At 27.6% G+C, this 17651-nt stretch overlaps 10 protein-coding genes across 10 annotated transcripts; 5 read left to right on the forward strand and 5 right to left on the reverse strand.

Annotated features, from left to right (window-relative positions):
• Positions 1-255: 255 nt before the first annotated feature.
• Positions 256-882, reverse strand: PNEG_02300 (hypothetical protein; the record flags this gene model as incomplete). Its single annotated transcript, XM_007876104.1, has 3 exons — positions 602-882; positions 376-553; positions 256-329 (listed from the first exon to the last, which is right to left on the reverse strand). The coding sequence occupies exons 1-3, from the start codon at positions 665-667 to the stop codon at positions 256-258; spliced, it is 318 nt and encodes a 105-aa protein (XP_007874295.1). The 5' UTR covers positions 668-882.
• Positions 883-1271: 389 nt separating this feature from the next.
• On the reverse strand, positions 1272-1965 carry PNEG_02301 (hypothetical protein; the record flags this gene model as incomplete). The annotated part of the gene is made up of 3 exons (XM_007876105.1): positions 1272-1737; positions 1808-1869; positions 1912-1965. 3 exons carry the CDS (start codon positions 1963-1965, stop codon positions 1272-1274), a joined length of 582 nt encoding a protein of 193 aa, XP_007874296.1.
• A 602-nt stretch (positions 1966-2567) lies between these two features.
• PNEG_02302 (pyruvate kinase) lies at positions 2568-4564 on the forward strand (the record flags this gene model as incomplete). The annotated part of the gene is made up of 11 exons (XM_007876106.1): positions 2568-2586; positions 2640-2717; positions 2760-2851; positions 2901-2981; positions 3034-3078; positions 3126-3665; positions 3708-3754; positions 3802-3911; positions 3961-4174; positions 4219-4485; positions 4528-4564. The coding sequence occupies 11 exons, from the start codon at positions 2568-2570 to the stop codon at positions 4562-4564; spliced, it is 1530 nt and encodes a 509-aa protein (XP_007874297.1).
• Positions 4565-5088: 524 nt separating this feature from the next.
• Positions 5089-8003, forward strand: PNEG_02303 (hypothetical protein; the record flags this gene model as incomplete). The annotated part of the gene is made up of 7 exons (XM_007876108.1): positions 5089-5406; positions 5458-6831; positions 6877-7032; positions 7076-7427; positions 7471-7621; positions 7662-7776; positions 7820-8003. 7 exons carry the CDS (start codon positions 5089-5091, stop codon positions 7916-7918), a joined length of 2565 nt encoding a protein of 854 aa, XP_007874299.1. The 3' UTR covers positions 7919-8003.
• Positions 8004-8102: 99 nt separating this feature from the next.
• PNEG_02304 (CDK-activating kinase assembly factor MAT1) lies at positions 8103-9387 on the reverse strand (the record flags this gene model as incomplete). Its single annotated transcript, XM_007876109.1, has 7 exons — positions 8103-8265; positions 8310-8548; positions 8597-8841; positions 8886-8959; positions 9008-9141; positions 9192-9295; positions 9348-9387. The coding sequence occupies 7 exons, from the start codon at positions 9385-9387 to the stop codon at positions 8121-8123; spliced, it is 981 nt and encodes a 326-aa protein (XP_007874300.1). The 3' UTR covers positions 8103-8120.
• Positions 9388-9492: 105 nt separating this feature from the next.
• On the forward strand, positions 9493-11066 carry PNEG_02305 (hypothetical protein; the record flags this gene model as incomplete). The annotated part of the gene is made up of 5 exons (XM_007876111.1): positions 9493-9666; positions 9712-9847; positions 9910-9998; positions 10046-10115; positions 10159-11066. 5 exons carry the CDS (start codon positions 9493-9495, stop codon positions 10884-10886), a joined length of 1197 nt encoding a protein of 398 aa, XP_007874302.1. The 3' UTR covers positions 10887-11066.
• Positions 11067-11303: 237 nt separating this feature from the next.
• Positions 11304-13007, forward strand: PNEG_02306 (hypothetical protein). Its single transcript, XM_007876112.1, has 6 exons — positions 11304-11402; positions 11451-11505; positions 11550-11754; positions 11805-12602; positions 12646-12729; positions 12775-13007. Exons 1-6 carry the CDS (start codon positions 11381-11383, stop codon positions 12892-12894), a joined length of 1284 nt encoding a protein of 427 aa, XP_007874303.1. The 5' UTR covers positions 11304-11380; the 3' UTR covers positions 12895-13007.
• Positions 13008-13409: 402 nt separating this feature from the next.
• On the reverse strand, positions 13410-14670 carry PNEG_02307 (hypothetical protein; the record flags this gene model as incomplete). Its single annotated transcript, XM_007876114.1, has 5 exons — positions 13410-13567; positions 13614-13927; positions 13972-14216; positions 14266-14514; positions 14557-14670. 5 exons carry the CDS (start codon positions 14668-14670, stop codon positions 13410-13412), a joined length of 1080 nt encoding a protein of 359 aa, XP_007874305.1.
• An 88-nt stretch (positions 14671-14758) lies between these two features.
• Positions 14759-15878, forward strand: PNEG_02308 (hypothetical protein; the record flags this gene model as incomplete). Its single annotated transcript, XM_007876115.1, has 4 exons — positions 14759-15101; positions 15145-15303; positions 15350-15445; positions 15493-15878. The coding sequence occupies 4 exons, from the start codon at positions 14759-14761 to the stop codon at positions 15876-15878; spliced, it is 984 nt and encodes a 327-aa protein (XP_007874306.1).
• Positions 15879-15974: 96 nt separating this feature from the next.
• Positions 15975-17612, reverse strand: PNEG_02309 (diphthamide biosynthesis protein 2; the record flags this gene model as incomplete). Its single annotated transcript, XM_007876117.1, has 6 exons — positions 15975-16400; positions 16441-16973; positions 17026-17171; positions 17226-17303; positions 17352-17464; positions 17520-17612. 6 exons carry the CDS (start codon positions 17610-17612, stop codon positions 15975-15977), a joined length of 1389 nt encoding a protein of 462 aa, XP_007874308.1.
• Positions 17613-17651: the final 39 nt, after the last annotated feature.

A 17651-nucleotide genomic window follows, 5' to 3' on the forward strand; every position in this document is an offset into this window, starting at 1 on the left:
TAAATATCTCCCCTAAAATACTAAAAATAACCAATCTAGAATGACACTTTAATAACATTATTTATAAATTAAAAGAAATATTTTGTAAAATATAACTCCAATTAAATATAAAAAATATGCAAATCCATTAAATAATAATAAATAATTTATCAATTTTTATCAAAATGGCTGATTAATATAGATTTAATATCATGTTAACTGGATTCTAAATTCAAATATCATTGAGAATTTTTTTTATAAAACTTTTTTAATTTCTCATTTATATGTGAACAAACCAATCCAACATGCATCAAGAAGATATTCATAATTTACCCAAGGATGAATTGACACTAGAAATACACTTAATTAAACATTAAGATAACTTGTCATTCAAACTTAATAACTTTGTCCCATCTTTACCTGCACCTTTCATAATTTCATTTCCTCCTGGGTGAAAAGGTATATAAGGTGTTATATCATAAACTTTACCATTTAATACTATCCAAGCATCATTTAAATGACAATGTTTTTTAAGTTCCGCTTGTGTAATAGATAAATAAGGTGCCGTAATCCTCTAATATATTATTAAAAGGTTAAAAGATATCAAAACATATATATTTACACGGGGAAAATTGGATGAACGTTTCAACTGCTCCCAATCTAATATATTTGGAATATTTGCGAACATGAAAATAGAGAAAAAAACATACCTAATGTCGAATATCCTGGTGCAATATGAGTTTTATAAGATGACTGAACTTTTATAGAAGGCGGCCGCAAACAAGATGATGATTCTTTTGATTTATTATGTATGCTTGGATGTAAGTCAGATGATGTATTTGACTTTACATCTTTTTCATACATATTTTGTTTGAGTATATAAACTAATGCTCTTCTAAAATACAAAGTATAAAGGATGATATCAAGTGCTACAAGTATTAATATCCTTTAAATGGGTTTATATATAAAAATACAAAGATCGAATATTAATCTTTGTAAGCTATGTTTAGGTTAAGGTTTAAAGCTAGGGTTGAAATGTGTATAAGATATAAACCACAAATGCTTGAATTAAATATAATATTTAATTCATTTTTTTAAAATCTTAAGTATCATATATGTCTTTTTTTAAAAAAAAAACAATTTTTTGATAATATAATATCAAAATAATAATGTATATTTCGCAATAGATATTTTTTTCCTTGAAAATGATAATTGCTTATCATTCTTTTATATTAGCCTAATGCTAAAGCTTCTCAAAATTAAAATTTAAAATTTTTGTATAAAAATCTATTTCAAGATTTTGCTTCTAATTTTCCTGTCCTCATGAATAATAATACATCATTCATTTTAGCCTTTGTTTCTGTTTCTTCGAGTTTTCTCTTTTTTCTTATTTCTTCAAGTGTATCTTCTTGATTAAACGTTTTGTTTTGACTTATTTCTAATTCTTGTTCACGAGTATAATATCCCTTCCAATTTCTCTTTTCTTTTTCCTGCATAACTATATATTTTGCCCATTCATAAAAAGATGTACTTTCTTCTGCATTGGTCCCTAAAAGACGACCTTCAGCTTCCCATTCTTCAGTTTCCGGTGCAACCTTTTTACGCAAAAGGGTTGTTAATAATCCCTCTTGTTGACGTACTGGAAAGTTAGATGATGGAAAAACTTTAGTTTCTTTTAATATATCAGACTCTTGTAGCAAAAATGAAATTGAGTCTACATGAGACAAAAGAGTATTGAAATTTGAAATAAGAACTTTCCTATAATATCATTAGACAAAATTAGAATATATATAAAACAGAAATATAATATTTTTAATATATTACTAACCATGAAGGTAAAGCATCCGAGTGATCAATTATGTTTAAAAAATGTGTAAAAGAGTGAAGTAACTAAAAAATAAAAATCTATATTTTTTATTTCTTTAAATTCACCTGAAGTACCCTGTTTCTCAGAGATTCTAATATATTTAATGGAAAAAACTCCATTCCCTAAAAAAGGATATTTATATAGAAAGATCCTGTGATTTCACAAAGAAATATAAGTTTTTGTTGTGTATTATTTTAACTAATTTTAACCCAATTTTTCAAATATTAAAAAATAATATAATATAAAAAACACTCAATATAAAATAATTTATAAGCTTTATAATTCCAAATACTTTTCAATTTCTCTTAAAACACTAAATCTTGACTTTTAAATGACATGTAAAATCTGAAAATATTTAAGTTATTTCTTTAAAAATTAATCTAATTTTTACCAAAAATCTTATATAAAACACTGTAATGATAATTAAGTGATTGTTTATTTATATTAAAAATCTAATATTTTTATTATTTTAATAACATTTTTAACTTCTTTTTACTGTTAAAATTTGACTTAACCTAATAAAATAAGAAACTACATAAAATCTTTAAAATCCTTTAAAAAGATAATAGACAAATAGGGGCCTTTAAAATCATTGTATAGACCTAATATTAGCATCCTTATTGATAAAAGTATGATATTTAGGCATTTTTTCCGAGTTTAATTGACCATTTTTAGAGATTATTTTGAATATATAAGTTTCAGAAATCTTATTCTTTAAAATATGAGTAAAGAGGCCAGAAGTACATTAGAATGATAAGTATCTATTTGAATGATGAAATATTTTTCTAATAAGGCAATACGGCATCTTCTTTAGATATTAATTCAATAAAATTACGTAATTCCTGTTTGAGTGGGATTATTTCAACAATTGGTATATTATTTAGGTTAAATGGTGAAGCTTAATAATATAAAGGACCGAGCACAAACTCGGTGGAGATGATAAATAAGCTTCGTTGTGCAGGAGTTACTATTATACGTATGAATTTTAGCCATGGTTCATATGAGGTATATTTGATAATAAAATGTTTAATCGAGATATTAAATAGTGAAAAAGTATCATTCAAGTGTGTTAAAAAATGCACGTGAAGCAGTAAAGGTACTTCCAGGCCGTCCTTTAGCTATAGCGTTAGATACGGTGGGTTTTTTATATAGATATAAAATAAATAAACTGAAAAAGTTAAATACAGAAAGGACCGGAAATTCGTACGGGAAGTACAATTGATGGGAAGGAAGTGTGTTTGAGGTTTTTATTTGTAATTGCTACTGAAGTTATATATAGTATCATGTTACTATGGGACACCAATTAATTGTTTCAACTAATCCACAATATGCCGAGAAGTGTAATGATCAGATTTTATATGTTGATTATAGTAGAATATGTTGCGTGGTAAGGGAGGGCAGTATTATATATATAGATGATGGAACATTGTCTCTTTGTGTACTTGAAGTGGTTAACTCACAAACACTTAAAGTAGTATGTCTTAATGAAGGCATAATTTCTAGTCATAAAGGTGTAAATCTTCCTGGGACGGATGTAGATTTGCCTACTTTAAGTGAAAAAGATGTTATGGATCTTCGATTTGGCGTCGAAAATGAAGTGGATATAATATTTGCCAGTTTTATTAGAAGCAAAAATGATATAATTACTATTAGACAAGTGCTTGGGGAAGCTGCTAATAAGATAAAAATAATCGCAAAAATAGAAAACAAGCAGGGTATTGATAATTTTGATGGTATTTTGGAAGAAGCAGATGGTATTATGGTCGCAAGAGGTGATTTAGGTATTGAAATTCCTCAAACGCAAGTTTTTATTGCTCAGGTAAATTTCCTACATAATGGTATATTTCTAAAAAATAAAAAGAAAATGATGATTTCTAAGTGTAGTATTGCCGGAAAGCCTTCTATTTGGTAATATAAACAAATATATTATCAACGAAAAATTAATTTGTATAAAGTGCAACACAAATGCTTGAGCATATGATTAAAAATCCTCGTCCTACACGAGCAGAAATTACTGATATTTGCACTGCTATATTAGATGGGGCCGATTGTTGCATGTTAAGTGGTATATAATTTAATAAATTTTAATCTATTCAATTGTAATGAAAATATAGGCGAAACTGCTAAAGGATTATATCCTATTGAGTCAGTTACAATGATGCGTGATTCTATCCTTATAGCTGAGTCAGTTATACGTTATGAAACTTTTTTTAATGAACTTCGTCAATTAATTCCTAAGGATGTATCTGTCACTGAAGCTATATGTTGTGCAGCAGTCGAAGCTCAGTATAGAAATAATGCAAAAGCAATCATTCTCTTATCTTCATCGTTGCTTATTCCTATTTTTAAAATTTAAGTTAATTTCATAATAGTGGATTAACTGCTCGTCTTTGTTCAAAATATCGTCCAAGAGTTCCAATTATAATGGTTACACGTAGCGAATCAGTTGCTCGATTTTCCAACTTATATCGTGGTGTATATCCATTATTATATCTTGCACCAAAATATCAAACTATAGAAGAATGGCAAGAAAGTGTAAACTTTAGAATCAATTGGGCTATCAAGCAAGCAATTGATCTTGAAATCGTACAATCCGGTGATAATCTTGTTATCATACAAGGATACAGAGATGGCTTTGGGTATGTCCTAATATTTTATAACTAATCTTTATTAAAAATTAGTCATTCTAATACCGTAAAACTTCATAAAATATCTTAACTTTAATATTTAAATTAATTTCTTCAAATATTACTACGCTAATATTTATTATTGCTTTAAATTTTATTTATCTTTATTAATTTATAGTTAATATTTATTAAGAAAAAGATATATTTATATTTAAACTTTTAATCATATATTTATTTTCAAATTATATTATTTTTTTTATTTTTTTCTTATTTTTTTCATTTTCATTTTCTTTCTTTTCATTCATTATTCCTCTAACTCTAATATACACATAATATATTTTTCTAGAATATGCCTTCAAAGCTCTATCTTAGACAATTGTCTCTCATTTTTCCTATAATCTCCTTGTTTTTTTTTTTCTGATTCACGTGACATTTGTCTTAGACGACACTTGTTGATTTAAGTACGAATCACAACATCCGACTATTAAGACGTTGATGAAATATCAATATTTTTAGCCTTTTCTTTGGGTTTAAAATAGTAATAATACGTATATTTATTTTTCTTGTTGTTTTATCTTATTTTATCCAAAAAATTGGGATTTTTTTGAGTAAAAAATGCCATCTTTTGACGTAAGTTTAGACCCAGATGAGCTGTCTATTTCTACAGATGTTCGTGAACGGGATCGCATCCGCCTTGAACGGGAACTTGAGAAGGAATTGAATGGGTTTTCTTTTAGTAAAACTAGTTCTCATGAGCCAAGTTGTGATACAGTGCGTCCTGGTCAAGTGGATTTGAATCAGACATTTTTTGTAGATTCTTTAGATACAAAGAGCTTAAATAAGCATTTTCAGGACTTTAGTATGGGAGTTAGTGGATCACTGGATGGTAGTAGTATTGAAAGGGGAGTAGGGCTTCAATTGGGGACGTCAAATGTATGTTTTTATTTTTTTTGAATATTTTTTAGAGATTAAACTAAATAATAGTTGAAAAATGAGTTTTCGAAAATATATACAGGGTCTACTAAGTCGTTTGATCGTCCTATTGTTTCGGATAATAATTTTATGGCAGCTATTAAAAGTCCTCTTGAATCGACAACCTCAGATTATGCAGATGTTGCTGCTAAAATAAAACATATGTATTCTCCTTTTAATAAAGTGACAGAAGATGTAGATTTTACGTTTTCATATGATAAGAATTATTGTAAACAGGATGAACAATCTCCGGAAATGATGAACAAAAGCAAACTTACATATGCGTTAAAAAAAACAGAGGGGTTATCAAATATACCAATTGTTGAGAGAGATAGGAATATAATGGCACCGGCTTTTACGAAGACCAAGTCTCCTGTTTTCCAGCGTTTTCGTCGTCCATCTATTGTAAATAATGAAAATATTTATTCGGAACCAAAATCAAATAAATCTTTTCGAAAAGGAGGGAACAATGGAGAAAAGAAGTTATCTAATTTTAATCATAATATGAAAGCAATTCCTCGCTCATTTAAATCTGCGTCTGGTTTAATGCAAGAACTTGGATTAGATGATCGTCAAGGAAATACAAGAACAAATATACCGTTAAGCACAGAAATGACTCAGTCATTTCAGCTTCCAGATATGACTGGAATATCTTCATTAGTTTGTGATGATACGCATCCTATTGTAAACAAAATTGAAGTTATTACTAAAGATAACTATAAGGATTTAGAATCAATACCTATATCATCTAATGATAAGGCCATTTTATTAGCTATAAGAGAATTACAAAACAATATAAATGAACTTGAAGCGAGAGAGTCTGCTTCAAAAAAACGTATTCAAAATCTGGAAAAAGAACTGGAGAATGCTAAGCAATTATATCATGTTGAGCAAAAACGAACTGTATCTATTGAACAAAACCAAGAAGCTAATAATGATAAGAATGGGGTTTTGAATCAAAATTCTGAAACACATAATCGCGAGAAGCTTTCTTATACAATGGAACGCATGAGGTTAAAAAATGATATTTCTGCCTTGAAATCTCAGGTTGAAAGTCTTGAACATGAACTTAGTATTAGCAAATCTAGAATAGACGATATTAAAGAAAAAAAGAATGAAGTTTCGAAGAAGTTAACAGAAGCGTTATCTAAAATTGATCATTTAAAACTGGAAAATAAGAAATTGATCGAAGAGATTGAGGATTTAAAAAAGAAATATAAGATAAAAATGGCTTCTGAAAATATTAAGAAAGCTTCTGAATTTCGTTTAAAATCACCATTAAAAGAGAAGAACTGTTCAGCAAAAGTTTTATTACAATCAGATAGTAACGAAACAGATGACGAAATATCAAAAGAACGTGGATCTTGTTCTACAGAGACCGATGAGGTATTCTTTAATGCTTTAAAAAAATGTTATTAATATTTTAAATAGGAAGAAATTGGCGAATTAACTAAATCCTTGCATAAAACAAAAAAAAATCAGTCTTTAAAAGCATTTCGAACTAATAAAAATAATCATTCTGCTCCTATTGTTTCTTCCAAGAGTTCTAAAAAAAAGAGTAAACAAGAATCTAAGAAGTCTTCTAAGGTTAGTTCATAGATATCGCTATTGTTCGTTTAATATTAATTAGAAATTAAAATCAAATTCTCAGAATCCATCAAAAAAACATCATATTTATTCTGATGTAATCGAAGAAACAGACAGCAGTGATAATACTTCTGAATGTAATTATGGTAGAGAATATTCATCTAATGATGATGATTTATTAAACCAAGAACCTCCATGGATACATGTTGAAAATAAGTTGAAGACAAAATTAAGTAAATCAAGACAAATATATGAAGACGAATTTAAAGGAAATGTTCGTTCAAAACCATATGTAGATGTAAATGCTCAAAAAATTATTGAGGAACTTGATTGCCACAATCCTGTAAGTTGTTCTGTTTGTACTCGCAGAAGACAGAAAGGAATTCTATCTGAGAGTATTTTTTTTATAATATAATTTTAAATATTGATCTATTATAGAAAATAAAGATCGATTATCTTTTTCTGCAAAAACAAAACAGTTGGATAATATATTTGAGGAAGAAAATACGATTAGACCTTCAATGTCCCCAAAAAGTGCTCTTTCAATGGTTATAACACAATTAGAAGATGAGTTTAAACATTTGAAATTGTAAGATTAATTATATATAACTTTACTAATATTATGATAGAAGATATCAGGAATTTATTCAGTCTTACGAAAAGGTAGATCCTTCTATAGGAAAAAGGAAACGAAAAGCTCTTGCTGGTAAGCTTAAGAATATTATCGAAGAATTAGAAGCAAAAGTTGTGTTTTTAATATCAATTGTTTATATCTAATATATTATAGGCAGATCAAATTTATGCACTGTACGATGTAGTTGAAATGGCTAAAGAAGGTGATGATATTTTAAAGAAGGTATTAAGAAACAGTAAAACGAATGTTTAGTTTATATTACATATTTTTATCTTATTCTATGTTTATCTTTTTTAAAAACGGTATCAATAATTTAACATGAGTTTTGGTATATATGGTTATAAGGCATAAATACAAATATTTGTAAATAGTTCTGTATAGAATAACTTTTAATTTTTGGAATATTTTCAAAATTCTATGTTATATGATATGCTATAATATTAAAAAAATGAGGTCATGATGGATTTGTTTGTGGCTTATTGTTAGAATTTTCGAAATACAGACTTGCAAACGCCTCAAATAAAACACGTTTGTATACATCATTAATATTAAAACCTCCCCCGCGAATGGTTTTGTTCTCCAGTAAAGGTTTAAGAAAACTTATAGTAATTAGCAATAAACAATAACTTTTTTGGAATAATACGAATCATTATAAGTTTCCTTTACAACATATAATGTATTTTCTTTATTTTGGCCAGCCATAGGCGAAAATACATCTAATTTTTGTTCACCTTTATTTAAACATGAATTCTGAAAAGTAGAAAGAGCTGCTATTGCAATTTTTGCTTCATAAGCTGCTCGTTGCTTTCGAATTGTTGACCGTTTAAGAGATAAGGCATTACTATGTTCAACAATTTTTGATGCTTGTTTATCCGAAGATGCCTTGATAAGTAATTAAATTATCAAAACACCAAATATTTCGATATTTACCAATTCACGGATTAATTCTTGTTTATATTCTTCTTTTTCAATATGTTCTGCTTCTTTTTCTTTGATAATCATTTTTTGTGAGATTTTTTTTTCTTTTTTTAACCTATCTTCATTTTGTGCAATGATCTGCGCCTCTAATTCTGCTTTTTGTGCATTTACCATGATTGACTTCTTATTAATTGCTTCATATGCTATTAATTTGGTTTCTGTTTCTTCTACGTCAATATTATTTACTAAATTGAATGCTAAAAATGCATAAATATATAAATAACTTCCTCATTCTCCCTACTTATGTTTTCAACTTCTTCCAAATAATCATTATATTGAGTTAATGTTTCAAAATCTTCTGGACGCTTATTACAACTAAAATAATTCATTTTTCAAGATAAAAAACAATTTAACCCCCCCTACATCTTAGATATTCGTTTCCTTATATCAATTTCCCTTTCTACCGTCATATCCTCGAACGTTTGCTCCCTAAATCGTCCTTTACGAAGAATTTTCCCGCATTTTGGACATGGAGACGGTCCTAATGTAAAAATTCTCTGAAAAAAATATTAAAAAAACATTTTTATCATAATCCCTATATATTTACTGCTACGCATGATTCGCACATCTTATGATAACACTCTGGATTAATCAAAAACCTCATATTTGGATTTAAATATGGATCATTTCTGCAAATAGGGCATTTTTCGTCTAAAAAAAAAGCTATATATGTTTTCTATATAATTCTTAACAATTAAAGTACCTTTTTTAAGCGTTTTCTTCTCTTCTAAGTCAGTTTTCATTGCAATTTAATAATCTCGTCGTCATTTAACGGTCAGGCAGCTTTTCGCACCAGAAGTAGTTGCCATGACAATTCTCGACCTACGGTATCTTCAAGCATTTTTTCTATGGGTTCTGAGGGTCAAGAAGAGAAGAATTGGAGAGTTATTTACCATGAATTTGAGGAGAGATATAAAAAAACTGAAGAGGATTTTATAAGATGGGAAGGTTATGGGAAAGAGTATGAAAAATTGCGGTCTTTTTTGGTTGATATTTCGAAAACTACGAGACGACCTTATTTAGTAAGATATTTGATAGAGGATTGGATTTTTTTATATATAATTTAGGTTCCTTTTAGTGAAAAGGGGTTTATTCCTGGATTTCTTGTTCATACGAATGAAATTTTAGTGCTTTATGGCGAAAATTGGTTTGTTGAGAGATCATCTGTTCAAGCGATTGATATTGTTGATAGAAGACTCGAATGTGGGTACTTTTAGAAGTTATATGTCTTGAATAAATAGACGCTGATTTAATATATATTTTAGATGTCAATAATTGTTTAAAAACACTGGATAAGAAAAAAAAGGATTTGAAAAGTTATCTTGATCATGTAATTAAAACAAACGAAGGAAAGGTATATATGAAGTAGTATTTCTAGGATATATATTGATGAAATGAAAGATATATAATGAAGAAGGGTTACCCATTGTAGAAATTCGTGAGGAACTTAATGAAGATGGGTCTATTGCTAGTAATTTTTAATAGTATATTTTATTATTTTCTAAAACAGTTAGATTCGGAAGTTTTGGAGAATTTGGGGGAGAATTGGTTGAAAGAAGCATCTGAAGAACTTATGAAGAAGCTTAATATATCACCAGAAACATCCAAAGATTGCGAGGTTTTTGATGCGAAAAAGGATTCTAAAGAGATTTCTACAAATATTGGTATGCCGCTAACTAAATGTGATATGGATGAGGATTATTTTATGACGGATGCTGAAAAGTTAGATGATATGGAAAGAATAATTGATATTATGAATGAATTAGAATCAAACGGAGATGAAAATGAATATTCATGTGATAGTAATGATAGTGATGCCACTGAAGATAAGTATGGAAGAACATGTGGATTTATTAGTCCTGTATGCCTAGATAATACTTCTTCAAAAACTTTCAAATCTACTAAAAAAGTTAGTTTTTCAGATCATATTGTATCTCTACCAGATGATAATTCTCATCTTGAAGATGTAGATTTTTCTAAAAAAGAAAACATAAAATCCGATTTTATTATTAAAGATGTTATAGAAAGGCCTTCTATTCAATCAACTGAACATGTTTTAGACAATTTTACTTCCTCATTTCATCGACGAGAAATTGCTACCGAATATTATAGATTAAAACAGAAGTTTCAAGCACAAAACCAATTTTCTGATAATCATTCACAACAAACTTACATTACAGAAAAAAACTCTTCTAAAAAAATTAGTCGTTTTAAAGCTGCTATTATGGATAAAAAAAATTGATTTTTTCTTCAAAATTTCTCAATTCAATCTATATTCATAGGGATTTCATATTGATACTTTGCTACCATATTCATTTCTCACGCATTGTATCTAGTTAGATCCCAAGATTGATCTTTTACGATACTTATATGACATATATTTTATCTAATACACAAATACATGTTCGTTTCATATCGTACAAATACAAATCATATTCATCTCTTCATTTTATCCTTTAATATTATATTAATTTAAATTATTTACAATATTATAAAACATTATAAAATATAAATATATTTTTAATATTCTAAATATTAAAAATATTAAGGCTAATCTTAAGTTTCTTATTATTTCTATTACTTTACTCAACAATTGCTTGTTTGCTAATATCATGCCTGGCAACGCGCATCGCTGGACGTCGAGATAATTAACGTAGTGTTTTTTGTCTAAATATATAAATATTTTATGATTTTTTCGCCTAGAAATAAGAGGATCTGCTTATAAAAGCAAAAAATATGTCTAGGGAGTTGTGGAATAGTATGTTTTTCTTTTTTTCTGGGTTTTTTTTTGGTTGAAAATAGGCAGAAAATCAGGCAATAGAACGTCATCAAAAACAAGCAACACGGCAAAGAGGAGCAGTGTAAAAAAAGTAGATTTAATAGCAGGAAATATTAATTCTAATAGAAAACATAAGGTTCGGGATGTTCCGTTTGAAATTCATCCGATTTATTTGGGATCATCTAAGTTTTCAGATAAAAATCGGAATGAAAATAGAGAGTCTCTATTGATAAAAGAATTAGAAAAAAAATCTAGTTCTATTAGACATTTGGATGCCTCTTTAGTGCAATCTCCATCAATTTCAGCATCTCGTGCTTTAAATGGTTCACAAGTAGGAAATTTGATATATATCAGGGTATATATGGGTATTAATAAGTTTAGAAAAATGTGTATAAATATGAGGATTATGGGGGTAGAAGAGATTCAGTAGATCATAGACAAACACATTATAAGATTCCTACACCATCATTTGCTCGAAGGACGGGAAGTCCAGCGACGAAGCCACCACCCAGAATATCAGTAGGGCTAACACCTTTAAAAGAACATTTTTTAAACGACAATGTTGTAAAACCATCTTTAAAACGAACTTTGCAGACTACACAATCAGTTTCTGATATGAAACGTTTGAAAAAAACACGTATAAAACAGGTAAAAAGTGGAAAAACAGTAAAACGTCAAAAAATCCATGAATCACCTCTAGTGGAGGAATATAGTGATCAATATCATAGTGACGGAGAAACTGGCAGTGATAAAGAAGAAAATATTGATAAAGATAGTGATTTAGAAGATGAAGAACATGATAGTAGTTATGATGAAACAGAAACAAAATTTGTAATTGCGGTGCATAAATCTTCTGAACGTAGCACAGCCTCGGTTAATGAAATAGATGTAGTGTCTCATGTGGTTTCAGAATTGTTGAAGCGTTTACGCAGAAAAACAGAGTCGACATATGCTAAAAAAGTTATACACGCGTTTGAAGATGAAGTTTCTGTTAAATTTTTGGAGATGACGGATATATTTGATAATTATTTAATTCTTGATGGTGCTGTTAAAAAATCTACTAGAAATATTTCACATTTACGTAATGAATTGTTTACTATAAGAAAAGCACGAAATGATGTCGCTCTGAAAATGCATCATCTCAGACAACATCATAATGATATTAATAATGAGAATCAAGTGAGAATATACTGGATTTATTGTGAGATTGTTAAATTTTTAGGCATTAAAAAGTATACAGAATTTCCTTGAAGAAATTGAAATCTTGCATAATAAAATACCATCGGATGTTCAACATACTGAAAAGGTTATTATTTTTAGAGTTGTTTTGATGGAAGTTAATCTACATTAGACTGGAATTGTTTCTTTATTACACACTGTAACACCATTTATGAGAAAATCATGGGGCATATTAGAACATTTGACTGCTTTTAATACATTTCTAGAAAAAGTTGATAAGGCTTTAACTTAGGATATATTGTAGCAAAACAAATATACAATATATATGTATTTTTTATAGATTCATGAATATGGTACTATGTTTAATAAATTTATTCGATTATTGGTATTTAAAAAAGTTCGGGGTTTTTAATGAAATTTGAGTACTATTTTTTTCTTAGGTATAGATATATAATTATTGGAAGAATTATGATCTTTACAATGGGTAAATCTTAGATTTAATTATTGTTTTAAGTAAAAAAAAGGTTTGTGAAAATAGATATAGTCTGGTTTATTGAATACAATTAGCATTTTTGGCTACATTTAATAGGCGTGTTTTATCGAAATGTTTTGAAATATATTTGGATAAACTTTGTAATAAAAGCTAATTAGATGTATTAAAATACAAAAATAATTATTTCATAACTTCATTAATTGGTTTTTTAATGACCATTATTTTTTGAATTGTTTTTTGCATATTTTTGATACAATTATATTTCTATATCATTAAAGAGGGAATTTTATATTTGTTTAAAGATATTTTTATAACTAAACTTTTAACCCTTGAAAATTTTTTCCCCAGCATACGCCAATCCATTCTGCGTCATCTGACCAACATAAATTATTAATTTCTGAATTTGCATTCCAAGAAAAAATAGGATTATTTAACTGTTTTATTTCTTGGTTTCTTATGCTTTTATATAATACTATTTATCGTTAATTTTTTTTATAAAATATTTTACTTTTCTATACATGTATTTGGATTCGGTGATTCTTTTGTTGTATTCCATATTAAAATCTGACAATCATCTCCACCTGTTGCACAAATATTTCTGCATCCAGGTGCCCATTTTACACAATTAATATTACCATCATGTCCTGCTATATTTAATACTGGTGTACCTGGAAATCGAATATCTAAAATATGAACTATATTTGAATCTAAATGGAATGTTGCAAGAAGATTTTGATCCAGTGTATTTGCACTTACACGAAGTAATGGTTCTGAGCTATACGCACCTAATTCTCCTCCTGTTTCATATAAAATAGTTGAATGTTCTAGTGACCTAAAAAAGATTTAATTAAATTGAAAAATACTTTCTTTTTATACCTTAAGTCAAACATTCTCATACTCCCCTCTGCTCCTGTACTTACAAAAATATCTGCACTATGTGCAAGAAAAGATACATCAAATACTTCACGATCATGTGCAATTAATTTAGATTTTGCTTCTCCTACTTCAATATCCCATATAATACATGTTGTATCAACTGATGCAGTCACAATTAATTGTTGTGTAACCTGATTCCAATCAAATGACGTCGTTGGAGCTATTTGATTTGTTCCGTGTTGATGCTATTCTTCAATTAATCTATTTTTCTCTTATTAAATTAAAAATTCTAACATGCTCAAGTATCATTTCTTCAATAATTGGCTCGTATGATCCTTCTTTAACTGACCATAGACGTAGTGCGTCTCCTGTGCTTGCAAACATCTTTTTATCTTTTCTTTCATATAAATACGGTTTCCATAAAACTTTAGTAACTGGATAAAATAGATTTTTCATAGTTTTCCCCGCTGACTTCAATCTTAACCTTTTTGATGGTTCTTTTCTTTCTATTTCTTCAATTTCTTCGTTTTTAAGAATTTCAATCTTAACAAGTCAATTTTGTTGATAAAAAATTAAGAAAAGAACTTGATTCTGGTTTTCATCTACAAAGCTTCCAATCAGAATTCCTCCCAATAAGCTCCAATCAATTGCATATGTTGGCCATAACATTGTATGAAGAAAAGGTGGATAAAATGTCATTTTTAAATGAAAAAAATATATGTCAATAAATAGACAGTTTTTAATCGATTTTTTTCCTTTTTTTTAATATCTTAAGACTTGTTAAATAATGACTACTGAGAAAACAAGTGTTTTTATGATTCAAATTAATGAAAATCTTGATATTTCAAAATATTTAGGGTTCATTGATAGATCTATTTCAATGATTAAATCAGATGAATTAGTTATTTTTATTATTGAAAAAGAAAATAAAGTATTTCAAGCAAAGAATAAAACAAGGTTTTTTAATCTAATACATGAACTTCTAAATACAATTTATATTATTTCAGAAAATAGTAAAAAAAGATATAATAAGGCTGATTTAGAAGTTAATATTGTTTTTAATGAATGGTGTGGATATGAATTATTTTCAGAGGAAAAAAATTGGGATAAAATTTATATTATAAAAGAGGGTAAAGAAGAGTTTTTTTATAAAATAAAAACTGATAGATGGAGATAAATGTTTAATAGAAGCAATTTCATTTGAGATGAAATCTTATGTTTTAATTCTTTCAGATGAAGATATAAATAGTTTTATTATAAAAAAAAAGAAGTTTGAGAGATATGTAAAAACACAGATTGAAGAAGAATCTTTATCATATAAATATGTAGCAGGTGTATTTTATTTTTATATATTAAAAAAATTTATAAAATATATTAGTGGGGGGAACTTTTGATCATTTACACGCAGGACATAAAATTTTATTAACAATGAGTGCATGGATTAGTGAGGAAAACGTAGCATGTGGTGTAAGTGGTAAGTTTAAAAAAAGATAAGATAAATATTTTTTTAAGAAAAAATAGATAAGGAATTATTAAAAAATAAAAAATATGCAGAATGGATTGAACCGATTGAGATTAGAATGGAATCAGTTCGAAAATTTTTTTATTTAATTAATAGAACTTTATCTTTATCAGTGTCCCCGATTTTTGATATATACGGTGTGACGATTATAGATGATAGGATAGGCGCAATTGTTGTATCTCAAGAAACAATATCTGGTGGGAAGTTGATTAATGAAGAAAGGAAACGTAGAAATATGAAAGAACTTGATATTTTTTGTATTTGTATAATTTCTGATGAAGTTGATAGTGAACTTATGTCTATAAAAATAAGTAGTACGAATATTCGTGAAAAAATAGCAAAAAAACAATTTAAAAATGAGTTAGTCAGTGAGATATTGGAGTAAATATTTGTTTATATTGTATAATAATATATTAATTATGTGATTTATTGAATTTAATATTTTGTGTATAATTTAAAATATTGATTTTGTTTAAAAATTTTAATGTTCTTCATGATCATATTTAGAAGCAATTCCTTGCTGACCTGTTTCAAGTTTAGAAGGTTCTGTTTGTATTTCTAATTTCGATAAGCCATGCCAACTTTTTGTATTTTTATGAAAATAGGCCGATACACTATGTATACGAGTATTTGATAATTCCATATGTTCATTTAATTTCATTATACCTTTATGAGAATTTGATAAAGAATCATTTTTGATTAATATTTCGTCATCTTGTATAATAGATGGTTGTATAAGATGACCTGTAGCTAAAGAAAATTGAGGTTCATCTTTTCGAATCAATTCGTCTTCCTTCAAATTTAAACAAAGTATGCTAGAAAAATCCGTAATCCATTGTTTATTCCAAATTTCGGAAGATAGAGCTAAATATAATTCATATGGCGTGATAATTGGACGATAAAAGTCCTTTTTTATTAGAATTCATTTTTAAAATAAAAATTAAAACCTTTGATTCTATAAGTGAATTTTCCGAGCAACTAACTAATACAAATATTTGTATTTCTGAAAAATTTGCTAATTTTTCTGGACTTAATTTTCCTATTATAAACATATAGCATTTTCGTCCTGCTTTTTTAATCATTTCTCGTAAATGATAAGTCACTTCTAAATATCTAGAAACACCTAATGTTCCCACAACAATTCCAATTATTGATACATCTTTTGCTTTTTGAATAATTGCATATCTACGGCGCAATTGTATATCACTGATTGGTGATTGATGTATAACCTCATCTTGTTCAGGATTGTATGAATAAAATGACATAACATGAGAATAACATGTCATCGCAAGTGTTGTTAAGCCCGGTGATTTTTCACCAATATAAAATATAGACCATTTTTTGTATAAATCTAAACGTTGCTTATCATCTGCTACAATTGCTTCTCCAATTGCCTTAGTGATATTTATTGCGCTATATTCCCCTTCTCCTTTAATAATTCTATTATATCCAAATGATATTAATTTAGAGAAAATACTTTCTATACAAATTTTGTTGATATAAAACAATATATATATATATGATAAATTTACCTAATATATTTATATAGCAAGGCTTTCCTACCAAAATTATATAATCTTCGGTATTGTAAATAGCTTTAAATTTGTCCAAACATTTGTTTATATTAAATAATGATGACGGTTTATCAAACACATATTTAACTGGTAATCGTGTTGTTCTATTTTTTCCTAGTATAAGTTTATAAATCTTTAAATAATACGTAAACATTTACATGCTTAAACATGCATGTCCATAATGAATAATACAATCTGCATTCACATGTTGTGCTTCTATTTCATCAACACAACAACTAATTTTTTAATATCAAAATTTATTTCTAGTAATTTTTTCTCAATACCTCCCATAAGAAGTACCTCCTAAGATAAAAAATGATGCTTTTGTTTCTATACTAAGTCTTTGAAATACATTTGTTGCATCTTTTAATAGTTCATCTGGAAATTGCAAAGCTACCTTAAAAAAATGTTAAAAAAAACCTAATTTTTTATATAAAAAATTCATAATATACACGCTGGAAACATCCTTCTTCAATGAATTTCTTTGTATTTGAAATTTCATATTTATTCTCTAAATAATCTACAGGATCTAAAGGTTTTTCCATTCTATTAATCTATTTATTCGCCTATGTTTTATTAAAAAA

Source organism: Pneumocystis murina (genome assembly GCF_000349005.2).
Source record: "Pneumocystis murina B123 chromosome Unknown supercont1.13, whole genome shotgun sequence".
Classification (NCBI taxonomy): domain Eukaryota; kingdom Fungi; phylum Ascomycota; class Pneumocystomycetes; order Pneumocystales; family Pneumocystaceae; genus Pneumocystis; species Pneumocystis murina.